The sequence below is a fragment of the Podarcis muralis genome, chromosome 2 (genome assembly GCF_964188315.1).
Source record: "Podarcis muralis chromosome 2, rPodMur119.hap1.1, whole genome shotgun sequence".
NCBI lineage: Eukaryota > Metazoa > Chordata > Lepidosauria > Squamata > Lacertidae > Podarcis > Podarcis muralis.
This window is the reverse complement of record NC_135656.1, coordinates 33,046,163-33,073,103: the sequence shown is the minus strand read 5'-3', so window position 1 is coordinate 33,073,103 and position 26,941 is coordinate 33,046,163. Positions and strand designations below refer to the sequence as shown.

Genomic DNA, 26,941 nt, shown 5'->3' with positions numbered 1-26,941 from the left:
AAACTTCTTGTAGTCCTACTAGCATAATTTATTGATTACAGTTGCTTTTCAAATAGTTTGTATATTTCTCCCAATCTTCTGTAAATCTCTGGTTTCGAATCCTTCCTGTCATTTTGTCTAATTCTGCGTAGTCCATTAATTTTGTCTGCCATCCTTCTTTCGTCAGAATTTCTACTTGTTTCCATTTCTGGGCTAATTTGCTCTCCTACTTTCAATGCCTGCCAGGTCCTGGGAGAAGGGGGGTCTGGAATGCTTTCTAGCGATAACATGTCGGCCAGCTGCTCCGGCTCTGCCTCCTCCTCTCCCATTATTTCCCAACTTTGCTCTTCATCTGCCCCTGAGCTATGACCTCCGGAAAACCACTGTTGTAAATCTATACTGTCTTCCACTTCTCTGGAAGGTTCAGGCTGGGGAGGCGGTCTCCGCCACTCCTCCTCTGTCCAGTCCCTAACACATAGTGGCTTTGGTGCTGGGGCAAAGCCCCAGAGCTGTCCTCCTGATGCTGGCACCGCTGTGCTTCATCTGTGCAGGGTGACACCAGCAGAGCCCAATCAGACACCCCTCCCCCTGTGCATCTGTGCAACCCCGTCCTTGCCCCTGCCTTGCCCCAGTCCCACTCAGGTAAGCTGCAGTGGTGTCAGGAGAGTGGCAGTGCCCCAAACATGAGAGCCAGTGTGGTGTAGTGGGTAAGAGCGGTAGATTCGTAATCTGGGGAACCGGGTTCGCGTCTCCGCTCCTCCACATGCAGCTGCAGGTGACCTTGGGCTAATCACACTTCTGTGAAGTCCCTCGGCCTCACTAACTTTGATGTTGTGGGGGAGGAAGGGAAAGGAGAATGTTAGCCGCTTTGAGACTCCTTCGGGTAGTGATAAAGCGGGATATCAAATCCAAACTCCTCCTCCTCTTCTCTTCATACCATCCACTTCTGGCTGGGACTGAACTTTTCGTCTAAAGGCTTTTTAGAGCAGGGGATGTGAACTGATTTTGTCGTTTGGGGGCGAGTGTTCAGGGCAAGATGAATTAGGGAGAGAGAACTTGATTAATAGGAATTGGGTTTCGTCACATTTGTCCAACGTGGATAGAATTTGCTATGGGGTAAGAATAACTGGGCATTAACAATGTTTTTCTCCTTTACAGTTTAGTGTGTGCCCGATGGAAGCATCTGGGAACCTAGTTTTAATGAACGATACGTTGGCAAACATTTTTGCGGCTAAAAATGTACAAGCAGACATTTTGGGGCCTGTTCTGTGATGCTTCCGTCGTGTGGCAGTGGCAACTGTAATACCTGAGAACCGTTCAGGGGCCTTGTTCACGCGAGTGGGAAAATGTGGACTCCTAGAGAAGAGGAATGGCCCTTCCACTGCTCTGCCAAGCCACACTGCTTTTGATATTTGAAAGCTCCTTTAAAATGGTGGGTGGGAAATGATTGGCCCTTTTTTTTTTGGAGGAGATAGGTGGTTGTGCGAGGCAAAAGGTGTGAGTGAATACTAGCAAAATGATGACTTGACTTCTTCCTTGTGCCCCCCCCCCCCGTCTCCTTGCCAGTGGAAGCGGAACAAAACTAGCCTTATGGAAAACAGCCAGAAAATCCTGTCTGCGCTGTTAGCCAGGACTGATGTCGGTGCTCGCGGGGAGGAAGCTCCCCCATCTTCAAAGGAGGTGATGAGCAGATGCTTCCAGCAGCTGTCAGAGTCCTATGATGAAGAATATGGTGGATTCTCGGAGTCTCCCAAATTCCCTACTCCAGGTTAGTCTGAGATCTTCCTGTCAAGCTATCTGAGTAGCTCAGGGATGTGTAGCTCTCCTGATGTTGTTGGACTCCAACTCCCATCAGTCCCAAGCCAGCAATTGCCTGTGGTCACAGGAATGATGGGAGTTGGAGTCCAGGAACACCTGCAAAGCGATTCCCCATCGTAGCCATAAGAGGCAGCGCTGCATAAACAACCGACCAAGGCTCATTACTTTCCTGCTTATTTGTATTCTAGTCAACTTGAATTTCCTCTTCTCTTACTGGGCTCTTCATCGGTCAACTACTGAAGGGGCTCGGGCCCTGCAGATGGCCCTGCACACCCTCAAGATGATGGCCTATGGCGGGGTTCATGATCACATTGCCCAGGTATGGAGGGGTGGGGGGCAGTGTGAGTTGAGTGGTTTCATGATTTTCACAAGGGGACTTTCATCCGTGTGCCATTCTCCATTCCTTGACATAGAAGTTCTGTGTCCATCCACCTGCCTGATTTTGCTCGTCACGCCATATTCTTTTTCTACTACCCACTTTCAGAGGAAGGAAGATCTGAGAAAAAGTAATAATAGATGCAGTGTTGCCGTGTAAAACTAAAAAATGCCCGGAAATGGCTGTAAAGTGCTGCTGGAAATAGATATAAAGTGTTGCATCTTTCTGAGTGACAGAGGTGTACCCAAGAGATTCTTGGGTTTAACAGCAGGCAGTATTTTACTGAAGAAACTGGTCCAATTCAAAGTCATTTTATCTATTCCACCCCGTTCGTGTGTGTAGGGTCAACTTGGTTATAAACACCATTATCTAACAATTTTTAGATCCCAGTGTGTGTGTGTGTGTAGTTTATTTTAAAGCTGAATTCCACAGACACACCCAAACTAAATCCTGTTGGGTCAGATTCTAGGAAGATATAGAAAGGATAATCTTCTGGAAATCTTTCCAAGGGACAGAGGTGTATCTGCAGCCGGGCCTGTTGTGCATGGCCTTGCTCCAGCTTTCACTTGTATCTAGCAGTTAGTGGTGCATAAGGTTCCACATGATACCCTCCTCCTTTGTGGATTATGGACATTGTGGCAGTTCTCCCGTGGATGAGCATCACACCACTGTAGGCTTGCTTGGTCTCAGTGGTTTCAAATCACCACCAGGTCCATTGACCCCTCTGCTGGATGCCCTAGTCCAGCGGTTCTCAACCTGTGTGGGTCCCCAGATGTTGTTGGACTACAACTCCCATCATCCCTGAGCTCTGGCCTTGCTAGCTAGGGGTGATGGGAGTTGTAGTTCAACAACATCTGGGGACCCACAGGTTGAGAAAGGCTGCCCTAGTCTGTTGAACTGAGAGTTCTCTGCCCCTCTCCCAGGCATGGGGTACCTGGCCACACTTACAACTGGGCAGAAGTGACGAGACGTTTCTTCCCCTCTCTCTGCCGCAGGGGTTCCATCGCTACTCCACTGACCAGCGCTGGCACGTGCCTCACTTTGAAAAGATGCTGTACGATCAGGGGCAGCTGGCAGCAGCCTACGCCAAGGCATTTCAGGTACTTCCCCAGCTCAGATTCTTGCCTCAACGATACCCTGCAGTCCCCTCCTTATTAGTTAAGGCCAGAGGACACGGTTCTCATCTTGGCAAAGGAGGCAGGCAGGAAGCAGAGCATGATGCTGGCATCGTGATACTTCTGTGCCAGCACCAGGGGGCAGCATTGTTGGGCATCTGCTGAGGTTTACAGTCAACCACCAGTGTTTCCTGGCTCTGCTGGCCCTCTGCACTTGCCCTCTCTGAGCGTGGAAGGCAGTGGCCAAAGCAAGAAGGCAGAGGAGAAGCCGCTTCTGCCAGCGCAGCGATGTAGTTGAATACGGCCCTTGCTTCTTAAGCTCCTCACATTTTCGGCCTATCGCTGAGATGACATGGAGGTAAATGTGATTCGCCGCCGGAAAGCAGGAGGTTAGGTGGGAAGAAGACAAACACTGGGGTTCTTGAGCCTGATTCCCGCATCCAGGGACTCGTCCCTTCACGCAGAGGAGAGGAAAAGGAGACGTTTGTTGTTTTCCTTTGTAGGCCATCTATGGCAACAGAGGGAGAGGATGACACTTGGGTGGCGGGCAGGCGGGTGTGTGTGTGTGTGTGTGGGTGGGTGGGTGGGTTCACCGCTTCCTTTCTTCCTGCAGCTGTTCTTGGCAGTTACACGGCACCTCAGGAGTGTTAACGAAAACTGAGAGCGGCACTTGGGCTTTGTGGAACAGACGGAGCTTTACAGAGGGTTGTTGGGGGGGTGGGGAGCGGGGAAGAGAGAAGCGAGAAATGGTTCACATGGGCAAAGGCTGCTAATGTTCGCGCTGTGGCAAGGGTGCTCTGAGATGGAAATAATTTGCTGCCACTCCCAGGGAATCTCGGGTGCCTGCCTCTCTCAGTGCTGCTTTCCACACAACAGTTCCACAAGCAAGTCCAGCCACCGCTGTGCTCCTCTTCCTTAGAAATTGGGACGGAGAGCACTTGACAATGGAGAGAAGGCTTCATTTTGTTTTATCCAAGGGGAGCCTTGGTGCTGGAGGAGGACGGAGCTGGGCAAGCCACACACAACTTGCCATGCGCACCCTAAGCTAGCCTGCTGCCCTCAAGTGCCATGGAGGACCTTGCCGTGTTGCCAGGGTAGAAGGTTTAGCTGCCAGTCCAGACGGCTTCTGTACGTGAAATTGTGGGGAGGTGACATCTTGCCCCTCAGGCTGCAGAATGCCTGTGGGCCCAAATAGCAGTTTCTCTTCTGGAGCAAGTAGCACCTTGCAAGGGGGCAGGGAGGATATTTGTCAGGAAAGCAGAGTGATGATGTGTTTGCAGGAGTGGGGTGCATTAAATCAATTTGCTCTCTGGGCCTAATCCAGACTGAGAGGGCCCATGTCTGCTTCTTTCTTTCTTTCTTTCTTTGGAGAAATGAATCAATACGACCATACATGTAATACGTTGCCTAGGATGGTCCTGAGGGAGTCAGCCGTTGGGAGTCACTAAGGTTTCAAACTGTGCCCAGACAAAAACTTATATCTCTCAGTGAATATGTGGCTTAGTTGAGACAGAGGATTCCCCCCACTAGTTTTGGGAATGCTGAGTGTGTAAGGAAATGAACTACTTGGATCCTTAAAAAATAATAATCTTGGTATGGTTTCTGAGGATTACAAGTTAAGGGTCTCACCATACAAGCCTAATGATGTGCCTTCTGGTTTTACTGTGTCTGACTTGGCACATTTTATATACTCCCGGTCTCTTTGTGTTTATAATTTAAGCAGAAGCATAAACAACTATGCCCGTTTTGGGGTTTAAAAATCCATTATAACATTTTTTGGATTTATAGTAGTGAATAAATTTTAAGGAGCAATTTCAAGGGGAGGTCTAGTCTTGCAGCATTAGAGTTTCTGGACATTTAATAGCCAAGCTGAATTTTGGCAGGCGCAGTGTTTTGGGCTCCTGTGGGACTGTGATGTTACAAGCTGGGCCAACTGAAATGTTCTCTTCTGCATACCTGTTAAAGATACAGTACTTCAGTATTGAAGGCTGGCCATCCCTCCTTTAAGTGGAAGTAGCGGTGCCGTTTCATTCCTGCATTGTCTCCTGTGGTGCATATGATACTCCCCACCCCTGTTTTCCCTCCTGCATCATGCCTACAGCTAATTCCTCTCTGTTTATGTTGAAGGCAGGGCCTTCTCTCTGGTGGCACCTTCCCTGCAGAATAGCCTCCTGGGAGAGTTTTGCCAGGTTTGTTCTGTCGGAGCTCGACAGAGAGTTGTAAAAATCTTGTTGTGTGCTCCCTAATCTCTGAGCAATGAGAGACTCCAGGGAGTTTGCTTGCCTTGGAATGAAGGTCTCTAGAGACACTGGTGCCTTTAGGATGTATGGCTGTATATGCACATATACAACCTGATCATAAGATGGTAGGGCTCACAGCACTAACTCTTCAAACAGATATTGCTTCCTCAATAGATTTCTGCCCTCCACTCCAAAGCCATAGCTTAGCTTTCAGCACAGATAGCCTGTGTGTCTTTTCAGCTCCCAGTTCCAGAGCAGACTAGACAAAAACTATTGGACTATTGTTTTCCTACCTGCTAAAGGCTGTGGCTCCCAGACAGGTTTTGGTGGGAGAGATTAACCTCTCCCGAAAGAGCATCACCAGTCAGTTGTCTCTATGGCAACATATCCGTACTTCACCAACTTTTTAGACATGTAAATAGATGCCTAACAGACTTGCCCAGGCCCATTACCTTAACGGAGAGACTGGTTTGGTCAGTCCCTTCTGCTACAAATTCCCACAGGCTTGGTTGGGCACAAAGGCATAGTCAAAACCAGCCCCCCCCCATCTTATAACAATATTGTTCATTCTTCCAGGCTTTTGTAGGGAGGAGGAATGTCTCATTGATTCTGGCGCATATATTTTAGCTGTGTCGTAACATGTTTTGTGAGTTTCTAAGTCATTTAAATCTATTTATAGTCTACAGATGCAGTGCTGTGTACTGTTGATTTTAATTGCAAGAGACTTGGAGGGCTCTTGAGGCACACTGGCCAGAGCCACCTCCAGGGGGTAAATTCCTATGTAGACACCTCTGAGAGCACGCTGGGCACTCTGTAAGAGTTGCTACTGATGTGGTCATGGCTGGAGGTGAGAACTTTCATGCTGAGCCAGTCTCCCCCTCCACACTAATTTAAATTGCTCATTACCGGGCTCCCCAGATTTGACCAGTTTGAACAGGATTTGCAGCTGTGGAATCCACAAGGGCTTTGAAGCCAGAAAACTACCCATCTGCTGCCTCTCCTTTCTGGTGATTGGCTTCCCTGTATCCTGAAATAATCTTGGGTAGCCCCATTTCACATCCGATCATCCGCTTCTGGCACCAGGATAGCAACCTTCAACTTATTCACCTTTTAAAGAAAGCAGCTTTGAGAGAAATTTACATAAAGGTGGGAGTTGTGTCCATCTGTCCCAAATTCTGCAACCGGAAAGCCGAAATCCCATAAGAATAAATCGTACAGATCAGACAAATAGGAACAGGCAGGTGTAAAGTTCGCAGGTTAGTCCTGCTGTGAAATTCAAGTTCTTGCATATCATTATTGGGTTGTTGCTGGGGTTTTTTGGCAAGGGATCGGTGTGGCATTTGGGGCCAGGATGTGTACAAATTGGACTGGAAATCCATACGGACAGGTATCAGTTGCAGGTCCATCAGCTGCACCTATTTTGATGTTGTTTGTTTCTGAGCTTATAGCAGGGATGTGTTTGCATGCAAGGTACATCTTAGCAGAGCCAGGAAGAGGGCATGTGTCCCTCACAACCAGTGTCTTTCATTTATTTACTAGGCAACAGCTGCCCCAATGCACTGGGGGCTGAATGACCTGGGTGTGATTCCTCTTCAGTATTCAACATTTCTGCTGCACAAAGATTGTTGAGACTGCATTGAGTGGCGTTGAGATGCCAACCTAAACTGTACTTATTGATTCTAGCAGTGATGTGTGTATGTGTATTGTGGTCCAGAGATGGGGCCCAAGCTAATCCCATTGTGGGTTAACATCTTGTGCCATCCTCCTCTCCCATTTGATCTTTAAATCATAAGCTCCCTTTCCCTTTCCCCCACCCCCCAATTACATTATCTTTGGAATGCAATCTTCCTTGTGTCTTAAAACAGATCTCTGGGGATGAATTCTTTGCAGACATAGTTGCAGACATTCTGCTCTACGTTTCCCGGGATCTGAGTGACGGGGTAAGCTATCATCTCCAGGGTCTTGTCTTGCTGCTGCTAAATGTGGGTTGGACTTTGAGTCACCGACATCCATGTGGAACTGTTGCAACAGCAGCAGGTTCAGTCCTTGAGTGTAGATATCGTAGCTTTAGCACATCCTCCCACCAAGCCAATCCAGAGCCTTTCCTCATTCATTTTGTTCCCATTCATTTTTCCTGGGGCAAAGCTGGGCTTGTTTGGGATCTACGCTTAATGATGTACCCTCTGATAGGCTTAAACAGAGGATAATTTATTTCAATGCTGAAAATGTCCATGATGGGTTATAAAAGTACTTCAAACAAAAAGACTTCAAATACTCTTAAAGCAATAATTGTTGCAAGGGCCAAACCACATGTTACGTGCAAATTCTGACAGCTGCTTTGGGTGAGGGTGTGATGGACAGGGGAATGGTTAAGCTTCCTCACCTCTGTTGCTTCTCTGGTTCAAATTACTCCTCTCCCAAGCTGCTTTGCCTAGAAAAAGCAGCTGCTGGAATTTTACTATACAGGCATGTGTATAAGGTGTAGTTCATTGCTAAAAAAGTATTCTCAAAGGGGATTTCCAGGAGAGCAGCTGTTTTAATCTGCTGTAGCAAAGGCAGCACAGAGTCCCCTAGCACCTTAATTCCTTGCTGTGGGACAGGATCATGACAGTGAAAGTAACTAGACTTTCTTAACTGGACCATTCCCAGATAGGCTTTCACTAGGTTGATGATGCCATCACTGGTGTATTCCACATGTGTGTCTGCTAATAGTGGTGCTTTGTTTTTCAGTCTGGGGGGTTCTACAGTGCAGAGGATGCAGATTCCTACCCCACAGTCCAGTCAACAGAGAAGCAAGAGGGTGCATTCTGTGTGTGGACAGCTGAGGAGATCCGGTGGAACCTGCCCGACCCCATTGAAGGGATCCCAGAGGAAAAGACCATGGCAGATGTCTTCATGCATCACTATGGAGTTAAAGAGGACGGCAATGTGAATCCAATGAAGGTGAAGTGGGAGAGAAGGCACAACCTGGGTGGGAATTGTTGTGCTTCCCATCAGTCCCGATGTCACAGGCACTGCCCAATACGTGCCTGTGATGCTTGGGAAACTCCAATTTTTCCTCTGCTGGTGGTAGGATGAGCACTCTGCCTGACTCATAGATGAGGAGCTATTGAGGCTTTCCAACTTCAGGCAGCCTATAGATCTTGGAATTCACAAATGCTTACCAGCAGTCTCTAGACCCGAATTCTTCTTACATCAGGCACCAACCCGAAGGGCTGGTGTGAAGCAGGGGCTTCATTAATGATATGGGACGGCAGAGGATTTCGCTCCCTGGAAGATCTGATATTGCATGTCCTGTTCACATCCTTCTTCCCCTTAGCATGCTAACCCCTAAAGATGGTAATCTGTCTAGTAACATTTGATTATGCATCTTGGCATTGCATACGAAACACTACTTACATTTCAGATAAGTGAGTTACAGTTATCAATAACTACTCACGGCTGCCAGGAATTGATCCTCCCCTGGCTCACTCCAGGTCACTTGGACTGCTCTGCTCCCTTTGGCTCCAGCCTCCCAGCTGCCCCTTAGAAAATGAAGTAGGAAGAGGCTGCAGGGAGTCTCGCCAACAGGGCCTGGTTGGGGCTCTTTGGCTAGGTCTACAACCTGTGTTTTCAGTCTTTTGCTTGCTTGACTTCTTTTCCTTGCAATTCTGCCTGATCCTCACCCCCCAGCCCCCAATTATTCTTAGAAGAGGGGGAAAAGTCCCAGTGGCCCCATTGGAAGCTCCCCATTCCCTGCTAAGCCATAAGAGGAGGGGACATGGTGGTCTTGATTCAAAGGCACTGTGGGACACATCTTGCCTCCTTGTCACTGAGTTAGATCAATATTCTTCAACTATTTTATTTTACTTTATACCGAGAAAGATAAGACACAAAAAAAGAAGAAGAAACAAGAAATAGTACCCATGTAAAATGACAAAAAAGATACTGTGTACATTACAAAAAAATAATAATGGGAAAATAGTTATTGTAGTTAACCAGACCTTAATCTGTTATAGTATTTGTAAAAACGAATTCCAAATATCGTTAAATTTATCCATCTTTTTAACCCCAACTTTCAAGATGGGATCCTCTTTTAATTTCCCCTGTATATGCCCTTCCTTTTTGGCTTTCTTTTGTGTCTAGTTTCCTCCTTTTCCCCTCTACCTGCCTCTGGCTCCTCCTGCCAAACCAAAGTTACCAAGGGAGGAAAAAGGAACAATTCAATGGGATGGGCATTAGAGGCGCAACTCATTCTACGTTGCCCCAGTTACTGGCCTCAACTCACCAGTGAGTTAGAGTAATCCCAATGGCAGGGCCTGCTAGGGATGCTAACCCAAGTCTCACTTGGAGAGTATGCCGTCCCTTCCTGTTCTCCATTGTTGGGTTTTCCTTTCAGGACCCTCATAACGAGCTAAAAGGGAAAAACGTCCTGATTGTGCAGTATTCCCTGGAGCTCACAGCGGCCCGCTTTGGACTGCAGCTGGAGCAGTTGAAGACGCTGCTTGCTAAAGGCAAGGAGATGCTCTCCAAGGCTCGTGGCCTGCGACCACGGCCCCACCTGGACACCAAGATGCTGGCGTCCTGGAACGGTGAGGTTGCTCCTGCGCTGAGCTCACTGCCATGCATTCACATGCAATCGGCTGCACAGAGGTTGAGTGAATGGGTGGGAACACACAGGCAGTATATTAGCTGAAATAAGTTCTTCCATGATGCAAGCTGCTGAGCAGATATGCCCTGATGCTAGAGGGACGGTTGCTGATAGGAGCAAAACTGCCTACTGTTTCTTCCTTATTCTCCTGCCCTTGATGTATACTCTCCACCCAAGAAGGTAGCTCTAGAGTCTAGACTCTAGACTGAGGAAAGGACCACTATTTTCCCTGAAACTCTTCTCCCCATTTTCCAGCAGGGGGCAGCAGAACCTTTCTCCTCTTTCCCCTCACAGGCGCTTTGAAATAATCTTCCTTTAACCTGTGCAGCTGCGGCATTACCCTTGACTTTTCACATTCTATAAAAGGGGGCGCCCCTGTCCGTTATGGAGTAAAAGATACACAGACATATAGTGGGAGGAAAGAAGTAGAGAAACATGCCAGCCTCTTGGGAGAGAATGTGTGTGCGTGTGCTCAAGAAAGTGGTTCCAGAATTCACAGAATTCTCCTTTCGGAAACTGTCTTGTGCTTTCCGCTCGGAAGAGTGTGCTTATTTATTTATTTAAAAAGCAAAACACGGAGGGAGAAATCGCTTTCGGAGCTGTGGAGACTGGCTGGCTGATTATCTGGGGCTGAGGGCAGGTATTTTGCCAGCTGACATCTTCCACGGAGGCAATATGAGGGAAATGTTTGGCCTCTCCTTCCAAATCCAGTATTATTATTATTATTATTATTATTATTATTATTATTATTATTATTATTATTATTTTGGATGGGGTGGAAGGATGATGCATTTTTGCACCACAGGGTACCGTGACTGTGCACTCGTTGGTAAGTCAGGCCCTAGAGAGGGATTGCCTGCCTTCATTCACCCACCCACCCTGCCTTCAGTGAATCTTGGGAGCCGCCATTTTGGTGAGAAAGTGACTTGGGCCTGTTAGCAGCATGTCGCACCACACCAGCCTTCCGCATCTGCTGAATACCAGGGAAACACATTCTCTTTGCCAAACACATTGAGGGGCGTCAGTCGAGCCTGAGGCCACGTTGGTGCCGCTGCAACACACTGACTCTGCCTCCCTTCCTCTCCCAGGGCTGATGATTTCCGGCTTTGCTCAGAGCGGGGCCATCTTGGGCAAGCAGGAATACACCGACAGGGCCGTACGCGCGGCTTCCTTCCTGCGGCACCACATGTTCAGCACCGTCACCGGGAAGCTGCTCAGAAGCTGCTACCGGGGCCAAGGAAGCGCGGTGGAGAAGAGGTATGCGTCCAGCGATGACAGGCAAGCCTGTAAAGAGGGGGCAGGAGGGGCCCAGGGCTCTTTGGGTAGGCGGCATGGGGGCAAAGGCACGTAGCTCAGCCCCCGTGCCGAAACCAGCATCGCCACAGGCAGGGCACTGGGATTGGTTCCACTGCTGGGTCTCCTCAACTCTAGTGCTGAGCCTCTGTTTCTTCTGAGGGAAGAAAAGCTGTGGAATTCTGCGATCAGGTTCTGCAACCGGCAGAATTTCCAGGGCAAAATGGAGAGGGACTTCAGCGTTCCCTACAGCTCATTGCTTTCTTTCCCCTGGCCCTTCGCTGCTGCCTTGCCTCTTTCCTCAACTTCTTCCTCCGCCTTGGCCCAAGTAGTGGGTTCAACGTTCTTGTACTAGTGTGGGAAAACTGAATAATTTAGGCTCAGGATTACTTAAGGACTCCCATACCCTGTACAGCCCAAGTCAGTCGCCAAGATAATCAGGGGGAGCACTGTTTCTGGTTGCCTATGGGCCAGAGTTGTGCCTTCATGTTATGGGCCCAGTTCTGTGGAACTCCCTCCCACAAGAAGTTAGGCCGGCACCATCCCTACTGAGTTTCAGGCGCCTGCTCAAAACCATTTTATTTCAGGAGGCCTTTGCACCCAGAAGGCTTCTCAGATGTTTTACAGGTCTCTCTCTCTCTTTTTTAGATTTTTAATTCTTGAAGTTTAATTTTTTTGAGGTTTCATTCATGTTTTAAATTGTGTATATTTTGTTGTTGTAAGCCGCTTGAGACCTACCTGGTGAAAAGCAGACTGTAATTTAAAAAATAAATAAATGAAGGTTTCTGCAAAATAAATAAGCAATAATTTCCCTCCCCCCCCCCAATTATGCTACTTCCTCGTCTTAATAAATAAGCGGTGTTTAAAATCAAGTCTGCTGGCAACGCAAATATTGCGTGCAGAAATTTAGTTACTGTAGTTCTCGCAATGCTGAACATGAAATTGGGAGTTTTCACTCTGGAAGGACCTTTATCACATGAATCCGGACCTTTGGCTCTGACCTTAACGCTGCAGGTGCAATCACTTCGTTCCATTGAGCAAAGTGGCAAAATTCCCACCGCTATTAATTAATGGCTCCGGATTGCAACCGGAATGAGCAGGGGAGGACGTGATCTTCATAGCAATAAGCAGAGCTTCTGCTTCTCAGCCGCCTGTGCTTTGGCTCCTTTCCGAGTCACTGGGTGGCCTGTTAAAAAGTGTCTACATATGTTTACTAACAAATAGGCATTTAGTGCTAATGCTAAATGAAAGAACTCAATGTTTATGCAGTGACCTTGTTTGCACATAACACTAAGGCAATCCATGGCTTTATTCAAATGCTTGGACTTCTGGATCGCGGATGAGCTAAGCCATGGTTTGGCCTTGGGCTGTCGTCTGAACCTGGGCTTGTGATTTGCCTCGCTCCACCCAAACTATGAGCTGTATCCAAGGTTTGTTTTTGTTTTAAAGCTCCTAGTTTGTCTAGAAGAGGCAAACCATGAGCCTGGGGTTAGGCGATATGCTAAACCAAACCATAGCACAGCAGGCGCAGGATTAAAGGTGCCATAGTTTGGCTTGGTGTTACGTGCCAACTGAGCCGTAAGTGCTTCAAAGCAGAGTTTCTCAACCTTGGGTCCCCAGCTGTTGTTGGGACTACAACTCCCATCATCCCTAGTGGTCAGGGAACACTGGGAGTTGGAGTCCAAGAACAGCTGGGGACCCAGGGTTGAGAAACTCTGCTTTGAAGTGCCTGTAAAGGTAAAGGGACCCCTGACCATTAGGTCCAGTCATGACCGACTCTGGGGTTGCGGTGCTCATCTCGCTTTATTGGCCGAGGGAGCCGGCGTTTGTCCTCAAATAGCTTCTGGGTCATGTGGCCAGCAGGACTAAGCCGCTTCTGGCGAACCAGAGCAGCGCACAGAAACGCCGTTTACCTTCCCGCCGGAGCGGTACCTATTTATCTACTTGCACTTGGACGTGCTTTCGAACTGCTAGGTTGGCAGGGGAAAGTGCCCATATCCCTTTGCAAAAACTTTGTAAAGCATGCTGAGTATTAATACCCTGATATTACAGATGGTCGGCTGGTGCTGAAAGTGGCTTAAAAAGGAGCCCTGCTGCATCAGTCCAGTTTTCCCCAACTTGGGTTGCCAGCTATTTTCTGGACTACACTTCCCATCATTCCTGACCACTGGTTTTGCTAGCTAGGGATGATGGGAGTTGTAGTCCAATAACAGTCGGCTGCATCAATAGGAGTATATCATCTAGATCAAGGGAAGTAATAGTGCCACTGTATTCTGCTCTGGTCAGACCTCACCTGGAGTACTGTGTCCAGTTCTGGGCACCACAGTTCAAGAAGGACACTGACAAACTGGAACGTGTCCAGAGGAGGGCAACCAAAATGGTCAAAGGTCTGGAAACGATGCCTTATGAGGAACGGCTAAGGGAGCTGGGCATGTTTAGCCTGGAGAAGAGGAGGTTAAGGGGTGATATGATAGCCATGTTCAAATATATAAAAGGATGTCACATAGAGGAGGGAGAAAGGTTGTTTTCTGCTGCTCCAGAGAAGCGGACACGGAACAATGGATCCAAACTACAAGAAAGAAGATTCCACCTAAACATTAGGAAGAACTTCCTGACAGTAAGAGCTGTTCGACAGTGGAATTTGCTGCCAAGGAGTGTGGTGGAGTCTCCTTCTTTGGAGGTCTTTAAGCAGAGGCTTGACAACCATATGTCAGGAGTGCTCTGATGGTGTTTCCTGCTTGGCAGGGGGTTGGACTCGATGGCCCTTGTGGTCTCTTCCAACTCTATGATTCTATGATTCTGTGATTCTATGAACCCAAGTTTGGGAAACCTTGATCTAGTCCCACCATCCTGTTTCCCACAGTGGCCCACCAGAGGCCTCTGCGAAGCGAGGGCAAAAGCTGTCTCCCGCTGTTGCTCCCTGGCAAATTGGTAGAGAGAGGCCTAAGGAAGCATGCTCGAAGCCAGCCAGCTGAGGCCGTGTTTCAGCTGGGGACTTCCAGGCTCTGGATCATCGCATGGCACCAGACCCCTTGTATCCAATAGGAGAAGCACAGACATGAATTCCACAAGGAGAAGCATGTTTGTGTGAAGATTAAGGACAGGTGCAAAGAAACGTAACGCAAGATATAGGCTTTAGAGAAATATTACATACAGTATATGGCAGTAGATGAAAGATTTGAATGGGAACAACATGGAAGTAAGGCTGGGCAGTCTTAAGGGAATACAGTCAAACCTCATGTTACGTTTGCTTCAGGTTGCGCGCTTTCAGGTTGCGACCCGGAAGTACCGGAAAGGGTTACTTCCAGGTTTCTCCGCTTGCGCATGCGCAGACACGCAAAATGACGTCACGCGCATGTGCAGAAGCGGCGAATCGCGACCCGCGTATACGCAGACGCGGGTTGCGTTCTTTTCAGGTTGCGAATGGGCCTCTGGAACGGATCCCATTCGCAACCAGAGGTACCACTGTATTGTGTTTAAATTGAATTGAATTTGTTAAATGGTTTGAAAACTAATTAAAAATTATGGAAAAAAGAAAAGATTTGGGACAGGTGCATGTACATTAGCAGGCCCAGAACACAGGCATATGTGTCACAGCTTGAGCTGCCACCGAGGGAACCCCCTTCCCTGCCGTCCCTGAGAAACGAAGCCAATCCCTGGAGGGGGCGGTTCCTGCAACCCCCCTTGGCATTCCTGGCGCCGGCGCCTTCTGCCAGGTGGCAAACGGATGTCAAGCCTGTGGCAACAGAAGCTTCGGAAGGTCCCCCGCCTCCCGGTTCCAAGCAAAACCCTTATCCCTGACTTACTCGTTCCAGGAGCCTGCCTGCTCTCCTCTTGAGCAAACACAAACAAAGCTCGTGTCAATAGAGATTAAGACAGTCGGGGAAAGTATGTGCGAGAGTGTGTGATTTGCTTGGCTACTTAATGCTAATAGTGCCTTTCCGCTGCATGTCAAGCCGATCTTTGCTTAACTGGTTGGCAAATTGAGGTGGCGGGAGAAAGGCAATGGCGAGGGCCGCATAAAGGTGATCCTGTTCCAGTGGCAAAGTAATTTACTTTTTCCTGTCTGCACAGCCTCTTCAGCAGGGTTTGAAGTACGGTTCTTCCTCTTTGCCTGTCAGGCTGAGAAGAACAGTGGTAGAGCAGCTGCATTGAAAGCAGCAAGGTTCCCAGGTTCAATACCTCGAATGCCCAGGAGGGGCTGGGAAAGACTCCCAGCCTGAGAGCCCAGAAAGGTGCTGCCAGCCCGTGCAGGCAATGCTGACGTCGGTGGACCCAACTTGGTCTAACTTGGTAGAAGGCTCCCTTCCTAGGTTTCTGTGTAACATATTGGGGGCTCACATGTCCTGAGTAAAGGAAACACAGAATCATAGAGCTTTAGCGTTGGAAGGGTCGTCTAGTCTAGCCCCCTGCAATGCAGGAATCTCAGCTGAAGCACCAGCTTTATGGAGGACTCAACAACAACAACAACAACAACAACAACAACAACAACAACAACAACAACAACAACAACAACAACTTTATTATTTATACCCCGCCCATCTGGCTGGGTTTTCCCGGCCACTCTGGGCGGCTTCCAACAGAATATTAAAATACAATAACCTATTAAACATTAAAAGCTTCCCTAAAGAGGGCTGCCTTCAGATGTCTTCTAAAAGTCTGGTAGTTATTGTTCTCTTTGACATCTGGTGGGAGGGCGTTCCACAGGGCGGGCGCCACTACCGAGAAGGCCCTCTGCCTGATTCCCTGTAACTTGGCTTCTCGCAGCGAGGGAACCGCCAGAAGACCCTCAGCGCTGGACCTCAGTGTCCGGGCAGAACAATGGGTGTGGAGATGCTCCTTCAGGTATACTGGACCGAGGCTGTTTAGGGCTTTAAAGGTCAGCACCAGCACTTTGAATTGTGCTCGGAAATGTACTGGGAGCCTACCTCTGAAAGGGCTTTGCTACCCAACTGTTTCTGACCGGGAAGGCAGAAGCCTCTATGCAAAGGATGGGGAACTCGTGACCCTCTGTACATTGTTGGACTACGGCTCCCATCACCCCTCGCCACTGGCCAGGGCAGTCCAATAGATTCCCCTCTAGTGTTCTTTAACTGGCTATGCTGTCTTTCCCAAACACTGTGGGCGAAACAAAAGAAAGAGCATTAAAAACCAACCAACCACGTATTTTTAAAGTATTATTAGCCATGGTGGCTGTGGGGTGGCGGTGGCAGCTCTTAGCTAAGATCATACATTGGGATATCATGAGAGTGGACGCCCTCCACCTGCCGTGCCCGTTATGTTAGTTAAACAAGAAACTTTATTTTAAGACGACATAGCTCCATTGCATTCTTGTGGCCCTGTGCAGCTCCATCCATGGCTTCCTGGAGGACTACGTCTTCATCATCCAAGCGCTCTTTGACCTTTATGAGGCCTCGCTGAACCCGAGCTGGTTGGAGTGGGCTGTGCAGCTGCAGCACAAGCAAGACGAGCTTTTCTGGGATCCAAAGGGTTTCGCCTACTTCTCCACGGAGGCTGGCGACCCTTCCTTGCTCCTGCGCATGAAGGATGGTACGTGTTTCCCCTCAGAGACGAGACCGTCAGGCATGAACCCCCCCCCCCCCCAGTGGCTGAGCGAGAGCCTTAATCAAATATCTGGGTTTTTTGTTTTAAAAATATTTTATTAATGTATGGATTGCTTTCTGACAATCTACAAACATACCATAAAACAGCTGACGCTCTCCCTTATGGAAATAGGTTCAACAGCAATACAGTGGTACCTCGGGTTACATACGCTTCAGGTTACAGACTCCGCTAACCCAGAAATAGTACCTCAGGTTAAGAACTTTGCTTCAGGATGAGAACAGAAATTGCACGGCGGAGGCGTGGCGGCAGTGGGAGGCCCCATTAGCTAAAGTGGTGCTTCAGGTTAAGAACAGTTTCAGGTTAAGAACGGACCTCCAGAACGAATTAAGTTCTTAACCCGAGGTACCACTGTACAGTGGAAAAGACCATTTCATCCAGCTAGGTCTAACTTTAAAACGGTTGAGTAGGGTCGTATGGAAATGCTGACAGGTCCTTTCCTGGTGTTTGCAGTGCCTGTGCTTAAAAACAAACAAACCATAAAACGAGTTTCTGTGCTTGGTATAAGCCCGCATCCATCTCCTGAGGCTAATGTGAAGCCTTGCCTAAGGGAAATGTCTCCTTAATCCACAACCCCACCTCTTGCCCCACTTTCCAGCCTTCAAAGATACAAGCGCTGGAGTTTCAAGCCTGGTACGTGGGTTGGTGCAGAGATGTGCATCAGCCAAGCATCTCTCTGCCTGCTGTAGACACACACTCTGAGGAGGCACCACAGGCCTGGTGGTTCAGCCCGCTTGCTTTGTGCATTTATCACACTGCGGCCTCTCTATGTTACATTAGCATGCTCACAACCTACAGGCTGTCGGTGTTCAGCGCTGAGTGGGGCGACCTGATTTGCAGCATATATGTACACGATGGGTGAGGTTCAGAGGCTGTCTGTTGGCTTAGCTTCTCTGACATCACAGATTGGGAGGGCAGCCTGGGAGCGATTTCCCAACAGCTAAGAGGGACATGGGAGACAGGACCCCTTGCCCGTTAAGGTCAGAAAGCAACCACTTTAAAGTTAGGCCAGGATGTAATAACCCTGTCCTGTGCCTGTTTGCTTGGCAATAAGTCGCACTGAATTCAGAGGTATTTACTCCTAAGTACCTGCGCAAAATGGGATGCGGGTGGCGCTGTGGGTAAACCACAGAGCCTAGGACTTGCTGATCAGAAAGTCGGCGGTTCGAATCCCCGCGACGGGGTGAGCTCCTGTTGCTCGGTCCCAGCTCCTGCCAACCTAGCAGTTCAAAAGTACGTCAAAGTGCAAGTAGATAAATAGGTATCGCTCTGGTGGGAAGGTAAACAGCGTTTCTGTGCGCTGCTCTGGTTCGCCAGAAGCGGCTTAGTCATGCTGGCCACATGACCCGGAAGCTGTACGCCGGCTCCCTCGGCCAGTAAAGCGAGATGAGTGCTGCAACCCCAGAGTCGGTCACGACTGGACCTGATGGTCAGGGGTCCCTTTACCTTTACCTTACCTGTGCAAAGGGTCACAGATTTCATATTGTCCCAGGGCTTCTGAAATGCCACTTAGCAGGGTTGCAAATCAGCTCTGGGGTTTCAGAGCCTCAAGTTCAAACACCCTTGGCCACGGACAGGCTAGTTACCCCTGCTCCTTTACGGCCTGTGAATTTGCAAGCAGAAAGCTCATGCTCTCTGGGCGACTTGACTTGACTACTGTTTCTCCCACCCCACACTTTCAGATCAAGACGGCGCAGAGCCCTGCCCCAACTCTATTGCTGTCACTAACCTCCTGCGGGCAGCCAGCTACACCGGCCACAAGGAATGGGTGAAGAAAGCGGGGCAGATCCTGGCTGCCTTCTCAGAGAGGCTGCTGAAAATCCCCGTGGTCCTCCCAGAGATGGCCCGATCTGCTGCAGCCTTCCACCGGACCCTGAAGCAGGTAACTTTTTGGGCTCTCCTCCTTAATGTTAAGAGAAGAGGTAGGGGGAACCTCTGGCACTCCCCAGCCTCCACTCCACAGGAAGATAGCCAGAGGAGATTGCCAGCATCCTTGCTCCCCTTTCTAAAGTGGCTGAAGTCAGGGTGGAAAGGGGAGACCATTCCCCCTACCCCCCCAGTTCCCACCATTCACCCCCCCCCCGCCCATTTCTCCCTCCTTTGGCCTGAGCCAGCAGGGATGTTCTCATATTTTTTTAGTTCATAGGATCAGAGAGTTGGAAGGGACCCAACTAGTCCAGCCCCCTGCAATGCAGAAATATGCAGCTGTCCATACCGAGATCGAACCTGCAACCTTAGCATTATCAGCACCACACTGTAACCAACTGAGCTCTCCAGGCTTTTGCCCTTCAAGAGGAGTAGAACTTCAGTACAGTCATACCTCGTGTTACGTCCGCTTCATGTTACGTTCTTTCAGATTACGTCCCATGGCGTCCCGGAAGTACCAGAAAGGGTTACTTCCGGGTTTCGCTGCTCGCGCATGTGCTCAAAATGACATCACGCGCGTGCGCAGAAGCGGCGAATCGCAACCCGCGCGTGCACACATGCGCCGCTGTGGGTTGCGCTCTTTTCATGTTGCGAATGGGCCTCTGGAACGGATCCCGTTCGCAACCAGAGGTACCACTGTATATATTTTCTGGGCTGGATTCAGCCAGCCCAGTTTGTATACCGTCTTTCTATATCACTGCACACAAGGCAGTTTACAAGCTGAAGAAACTACCAAATGTACGACAAAGATCACACACCTTAGAACAATCTGATCCAGTAATATAAATGTAACTTTAAAATAAAGCGTGTACGAGGAGAAGGGTGGAGAGGGAGGGTTCCTCGGCCTTTGGTTGCATCCCTCCTGAGTCTTTTATCGGTTGAAAGGTTTGAGGCATTCAGCCCAGAAATAGAACAGGCCCCTTGCATATGCACACTGAGAGAGTCACCTGCGATGGGCCCGTGGGACCCATGGCAACATGTTTCACCACTGCTTGTGAGCAGAGTATAGCTCATTGTTTTCTGCAGAGGTGTTTTCCCACCTGTTTTTTTGTTTGTTTTGCTTTTTGCTCTTTAGAGAAGTATTTGGAGCACATCCTTAATTCTGCTTTATTCTCTGGGCAGGTTGTTATCTGTGGTGACCCAGCAGGAGAAGACACCAGAGAGCTGCTGCACTGCTATTATTCCACGTACACTCCAAACAGGGTAAGACCCACCAGCGGACAGATGGCTCCTCCCTCTTTTGTGCTTCTTCTGGGTCTTCTGGCCCAGGTGTTTTCACTTGCAGGATGTCGGTGACCGGGACGAAGGTGACCTTCACAAAGTCAAGGCCAGTGAAGGGGAGGTCCCAGAGGGAGCAGGTCCTTAGAGCAACAAAGAGCCACAAGATTCTTCACTAGGTCAGGTCTGATGGGCAAACTGATGGATGGTTAGAGAGAGGCAAAGCAGGGTCAGCGACCGTACATATGTTGCTGGACCGCAGCTCTTGTTATGGAGGGCCTGAGGCTTCCTGCACCTGAAGTTGAATAAATATACAGCGGTGCCTCGCAAGACGAAATTAATTCGTTCCGCGAGTTTTGTCGTCTTGCGATTTTTTTTGTCTTGTGAAGCACGGTGTCGGGAAAGTTTTGGAAAAGCTTCAAAAATCACCAAAGTCTTTAAAAACCTCAAAAAAGGCTCCTCGAAGTCAAGTTGCAACTGTATTAACGGTGTTAAGAAAAAGGAAACAAACCTGCAAGACGTTTCCGTCTTGCGAAGCAAGCCCATAGGGAAAATCGTCTTGCGAAGCAGCTCAAAAAACAAAAAACCCTTTCGTCTAGCGAGTTTTTTGTCTTGCGAGGCATTCGTCTTGCGAGGTACCACTGTATTAGAAGATGGGTAGGCAAACTAAGGCCCGGGGGCTGGATCCGGCCCAATCGCCTTCTAAATCCGGCCCACGGACGGTCCGGGAATCAGTATGTTTTTACATGAGTAGAATGTGCACTTTTATTTAAAATGCATCTCTGGGTTATTTGTGGGGCATAGGAATTCGTTCTCCCCCCTCAAAAAATAATAATCCGGCCCCCCACAAGGTCTGAGGGACAGTGGACCAGCCCCCTGCTGAAAAAGTTTGCTGACCCCTGTACTAGAAGATCCAGGATTTGGGGAGCAGAATAACACTATTGTGCGGAGAACTCATCCACTTACTGCCACTCGTGGAAATTATACATCATTGGAAGGGCACCAAGAAAAGTACAGTATGTAGGTGGCATGATAGGGTCTCGTACTTAGCCTTGGTGGAAATCACACAAGGCACATTTGATGTAGACCTTTTATTTCATACATCAGTTCAAACCCAGAGGGGCCCAGGCTTTCTGCGTTTTCAAATGTCTTTTTGGAGAGGTTATTTGGCTTGATGCAATCAAGGTGAACAGTATGTTGAGGGGTGATATTTGAAATCCATACAGTGATGTCCATTTCTTTGTACAAGATCAGTCAGTACCCTAGTATTATCTCTTCAAATGTGCGGCAAACGTAGCTATTATGGCTGTCTAGCCTACAACCTGTGTTTGTATGTCTGCGTTGGATTCTTTTGTTACCAGTAAAAAAATAATGTTTGTAAAAAGAAGATTCGGGGGGGGGGCGGAATCGGGGGGGGGCAGGCTGGATACAGGCTGGCTGACCATAGGGATCAAGATGGCAGGGCGTATGACTGATCACTGCCAACAACCCAAGGAAGTGCTGTGTTTGGTTGACAGAAATGGTGGGGTTACAATGGCAGGGGATGTTGTCGCTGGCCTGCCCACAAGAGCTCCAGCCCCCTAGACTGAATACTGTAAGAAGAATGAGCACTCAAGACAATGTGATTTATTTCTTAGCCAGTGTGCTAGTCTGCAGACCCATGTATGAGATGAAAAGCCCCACCCCAGAGTGGCTCTCTTCAGAGCTATGAACCAGGCACCTATTTGGTCTGCTTACCGAAGCAGCCTGCTTAGAGTAACTGCCTTTAATTCCTCGGACCTCCAGACACCCTTGTGAAACTGCCCAGTGTTAGAAACTGAGAAATGGAAGCTAGGAGCTCAATGGCACCTTAAACCTAGGTTATGGGCACAGCGACGGAATGTCTAGGCATGCTTTGTAGTAACAAGAATACAAAGCTGAAAATGAATGAATTGCAGCTAAAATATTACATTCATTTTTCACATGGTCTGCTCCTTCCCCTGCCTACCCGCCTAATATTCTTAAGAGGGTCTCTTCTCCAGTCTTCGGAGAGTAGCTGGAAGTGGGGAGGCAGGAAAAGGTCCTCCTTTCCTTCTACTCTTCAGTTTTAATTTGATATCTTAGGTGCAGTACTGCGCCCAGAGCTCAGAAACTGCTCACGCTAATGAAATTCCCTGTCGCAAAATGCGCCTAGAACAATGGGAGTTTCGAACATTGAAGCTGCCGTCGCCTTAATAAGGAGGGCCAGATTGCGTGACCAGTAGATGTTGCAGGAATGAAGGCAAAGGGTTGCACTGTTAGTTACGGATTTTAGATGTTTCTCCCCCCAGGATTGGGTTTCTGGAGGTCACTGAAAAACACAGAGACTCCTGGAAGTGGGGACTGCAGAAGCTCTGTCTCCACCACATGGCTGTTTTGCCGCATCCTGTTGTGCTCGACAAGCTGTGCCTCCTGGCAGAATCCTTTAAGGCCTGTGTGAAAACTGGCAAACGCTGAAACGTCTGCAAAGGCAGCGAACTTTTCTGAAGCTGAATTTGTGCACTCCATGAAGCTGTTTGCTAGGCAAGCGAGGGAGAGACACACACAAGTCAAAATTTGCCTGCCTTCAGATTGGGGTGCAGCACTCTGCTTGATCTGTAGGCTCTAAGCGAAGCTGCTTGCCTTGACTACCGTCGGATGAAATCCTTGCAGTATGAAGAAGGCCTTGGGTTGTTTATGTCTCTTTGCTTCTCTCTGTTCTTCTTCTCCTTGATCTCCTTGCCCTCTTGCCTTTGTTGGATAAATTCTACTTCCCAGACACTCCCTTCCAGCTCGCTTCCCCTTCTTTCTCCAAGGTAAAGGCTGCGTTGTCTCATACTGCAGGGGCTGCTTTCATCTAACAGTGGCAACATCAGCAGCTTTGTCTTTTGGCCCCTGCCTGGGAAGCAGGTTGTTCCGACAGCTGCCACATATGCTTTAGCATGGGGTTCTCAGCACTTCCTCTCTGGGGGGCTAAGCACACGTTGCTGTGGCCTGCGTCTCGCCCAGCTGTCATCCTTGGATTGCCCACGCATCTGGAGTCATAAAGCTGACACAGATCCCATGCAGAAAAATGTCCTCTTTTCCTTAGCAAAATGGACGGTTTGGATGACAACAGGCAGACTGTTGACTGCAGAGTTTATTTCCCTCCTCTGGAGAGAGGATGCACGAGAGCGGTGGTTAAATGCACTAGGCTTGGGCTTTTGATTGCAGAGGCTTGTCTAATACCAGTTAGGGTGTCCCGGGATATGTCAGTCTGTTTCTTTGTGCTTCAGGTTTGCCAGTGTCTTGGTTTCTTCTGTGGGCCAGATTCTGCTTGAAGAAAGCTCTGCTCTAGCAGCTTGGGATAAATGCTGTCAGTTGCTTTGGCTGCATTATTTGAAGCATCTTGCCATTCCATTTTATTTTGCCTGCCAGTGATGTGCAGCAGGGGGAGGAAAAGAGGTGGTAAGGGTGTCAGCTGTTTGGGGGCAGTGGAATTGCTGGGGACAGATGGAGGGCAGGGGAGATACTGGGATCCCTGAAAAGAGGCAAGTGGACTGAGCAGCCGGACATCTCAGAAAGCCATGCTTTGCGCCAGATTCGTAGGCACAACCCAGCTCTCCCCTTTTGCCAAATGCTTTACTCTGCACCCCAGAAAAGTAAGTCAATTTTTTTGCCTCTTTCGGGGTTGCAGGGAGGAACTTCAGTGAAGCTTTCACGCAGCAGAGGCTTGTCACTTATTTAAATCTACGGTGGAGGACTGGATCCGACCAATGGGATAGATCTTTATCTCCACCACCTCCCGCAGGCTACGTTTGACAGGAAGGGGAGGCTATGAAAGCCCAGCTGATGGTTGGCACAGGCCAAATGGCCAGGCCTGGTGGACTACATTAGGCCCGTGGGCCAGGGGTTTCCCACCTCTGCCTTAAGGCTTCATGATGTGATGGGGTGCCGAGGTGTTTGTGTGTTTTGCTAAAAACAACCCTTGTGCTGATTCCATCCCATAGCCTCCTGGGCTGCCCACACTTCCCAAAAGCCCTTGGGAGGACCTCAAAGCATGGGCAGCCTGGTAAGGCTGTTAAGTGCCTGAGACGGGGCTTCCTGTATCTATAATGTGGCTCTGAGGATCTCCACACGCAGCCTCCAGCGCTGCTCTTACTTTGAGGTCCTCCCCAGAGCTTTTAGGAATGCAGCACAAGGATTATTTTTATGTGAAGACATAGGCACACTCCTTGGTCAGCTTTTAAGATTATGAAGCCTTAACATGAGTGACAAACCCCCAGAAGTCCCCTCAACTTCCTGTATTTTCAAGGGTGATTTATTTTTGCCTGAGTAAGTCATGAGGGTGGCGGTGGGGAGGTGAATCAGCAGAGCTTTAGTATCTCGATGCCTCCTATAGTGTGCGGCCTGTAAGGTGGCATCTCAGGTCCCTGCTTATGGGCTTCCCAGGATGCTGTTGTGCTCAGGTACTGCCTTTGGTCTTGCCTTAGGCATCAGGTTGACGACCGTGAGAACAGGATGCTGCAATAGATGGACCTTTGGATTCAGCGGGACTCTTACGTTGTGATGGCAGCTGGCTCTTCCAGCAGCTGTCACATTTGCTAGGCTACATCCCGCCTCCTTATGACTGATACCTTCCTTACTGAAGAACATGCCACGTTGAATGAAACTGGGATGGAGAAAGATTGGGGAAGCTGGTGGTTGTGTGAGTTTGCCTGATGTTGAGTCTCCTCAGCAAGTGGCAATAAGCAGTCAGAGGGCCAGAAGTTCATAAGCAAGCCATAGAAACCCGTGACCCTGCCTGCTTGAGACCTGTTTACTTCTATTGAGTTATATGTTCAGGGGCATTTGGGTTATTGTACTAGGGATCTATATACCAAGGTGTTTGTGTCGGGAACCTTTGTCCCCAGTCTCTACAAGGAGCAGTATATATAGAATTTTGAAAACCTTACAGAGACCTGAGACCTTTTGGCTCTTTTCCGTGTGCTTCCTTATAGGGGTGTTCAAAATGTGAGAAGAACAAAACATTCGAAATTCTGTTAAGGCACACAGATCTGGAAATGTGTCTGCGGTTGCGGAACAATCTGCCTTCACAGTTGCTCTCCCTTTGCCACTCAAGCCTCAGAACCAATCGTAACAATACAGTTCCCACAAAATTGGGAATTAATTGGGCTTTGCCCGCTGCCACAATACCAATCCTTTCCAAAACAGACAGCCCAAATCAATCCCTGCTGATGGACTTGAGCCAATCATGGCTTCTTGAGCCAATCGCATCCTTCCTTAGCCTAATTTGCCTCATGAAGCTGGTGTGAGGATAAAAATGGTACATGCCGTGCATAAGCTAAGCTGTTCTGAGTACAGTGGTACCTTGGTTCTCAAACTTAATCTCTTCCGGAAGTCCATTCCAAAACCAAAGCGTTCCAAAACCAAGGTGCGCTTTCCCATAGAAAGTAATGCAAACTGAATTAATCTGTTCCAGACTTTTAAAAACAACCCCTAAAACAGCAATTTAACATGAATTTTACTATCTAACGATATCATAAAAGAAAGCAATAAACAATGTTCTGCAGTCACACAATCAATCAATCAGTAGCTGAACTGGGTTCCACACAGTCACAAAAACAAAACAAAAAGAGCCGCAAAAACAAAAACGCAAAATAAATAGCAAAAACAGACAGAACTCAGTGTAACACTCAAAATGGAAGTGTGGCCCTCAAATTGGAAGTGTAACACTCAAAATAGAGCATGTTTGGCTTCTGGAAAAAGTTCACAAACTGGAACACTTACTTCCGGGTTTGTAATGTTTGGGTTCCAAGTTGTTTGAGTACCAAGGCGTTTGAGAAGCAAGGTACCACTGTACTATACAAAAAGAATACAATACAAATGTGTGTGAGGGCGTAAGAAGAGGCCTGCTGAGTCAGGCCCAAGGCCCACCTCGTCCGGCATCCTGTTCTCACAGTGGCCAAGCCGATGCCCATAGGAGGCCCGAGAGAGCGGGATTCGAACACAAGAGCGTTCTCTCTGCTTGTGATTCCCTGCAACTGGCGCCCAGAAGCATACTGTCTCCAGCACTGAGGGAGAACATAGCCATTGTGACTAGTAGGCATCAAAAGACCTTATCCTCCGCAAGGGAGATAAAGAGAAAGAAGAGTGATATTCTAAGATAGGCTTCCAGGAGCTGTCCAGCACAACTGACTGTATGGGAAATGTGGTCTGAAGTAGCTGCTCTTGCGCTGAATGCTGGGCTCTCTCAGGCATCGCTGGGGCTGAGGAGCAAATCCTGTCCTGCCCTGTACCCGGAGCTGTTTGCTGCTGCCCTGTTCCCGCCTCTGCTGCTGCTCCACCTCTCCCTTTGCCTTGGCGGAGAAGGATTAAAAGCACTGACCCACTTTGGAGCTTTGAAAGCGCCGTGTCTGCAGCGGGGAGCCGAGCCCGCCGTTGCCAGTGCTAATAAATTACTCCCTTTCCCAACAGCTGTATCAGCTTTTTGTTCCCTGCAACCTGTACGTGTTCTGGGAGGGGCCCCAAGATAGATGATGAACCAGCGGAGGAGGCCTCTCGGAAGGGGAGCATGATCAAATCAAACAGCATGGAAATTAAATTCCATTCTCACTGTTTAATTCAATTTACTCTTAACTGCAGCAAAGAGCTTTGGAAGGAAAAGCTGTGATTGTCAGCAGCTCTTTCTCTATTTGTCTTCCATAAAAAGAATAGGGTGAGGGAAGGGGATGTTGCCCTCCCCCCT

At 48.7% G+C, this 26,941-nt stretch overlaps 1 protein-coding gene across 4 annotated transcripts in view; it reads left to right on the top strand.

The window, feature by feature from the left end:
• SPATA20 (spermatogenesis associated 20) overlaps positions 1 to 26,941 on the top strand; it is a 49,498-nt gene that overhangs the window by 8,567 nt on the left and 13,990 nt on the right. For all 4 annotated transcript variants that reach the window (XM_028716643.2, XM_077924152.1, XM_028716658.2 and 1 more), the window contains exons 6-15: positions 1,546 to 1,747; positions 1,986 to 2,116; positions 3,169 to 3,273; positions 7,394 to 7,468; positions 8,259 to 8,471; positions 9,907 to 10,099; positions 11,247 to 11,415; positions 16,799 to 17,001; positions 18,756 to 18,955; positions 20,122 to 20,202. In XM_028716643.2, the coding sequence (XP_028572476.2) occupies positions 1,546 to 1,747; positions 1,986 to 2,116; positions 3,169 to 3,273; positions 7,394 to 7,468; positions 8,259 to 8,471; positions 9,907 to 10,099; positions 11,247 to 11,415; positions 16,799 to 17,001; positions 18,756 to 18,955; positions 20,122 to 20,202 (1,572 nt within the window). The remainder of the gene's footprint in view (positions 1 to 1,545; positions 1,748 to 1,985; positions 2,117 to 3,168; positions 3,274 to 7,393; positions 7,469 to 8,258; positions 8,472 to 9,906; positions 10,100 to 11,246; positions 11,416 to 16,798; positions 17,002 to 18,755; positions 18,956 to 20,121; positions 20,203 to 26,941) is intronic.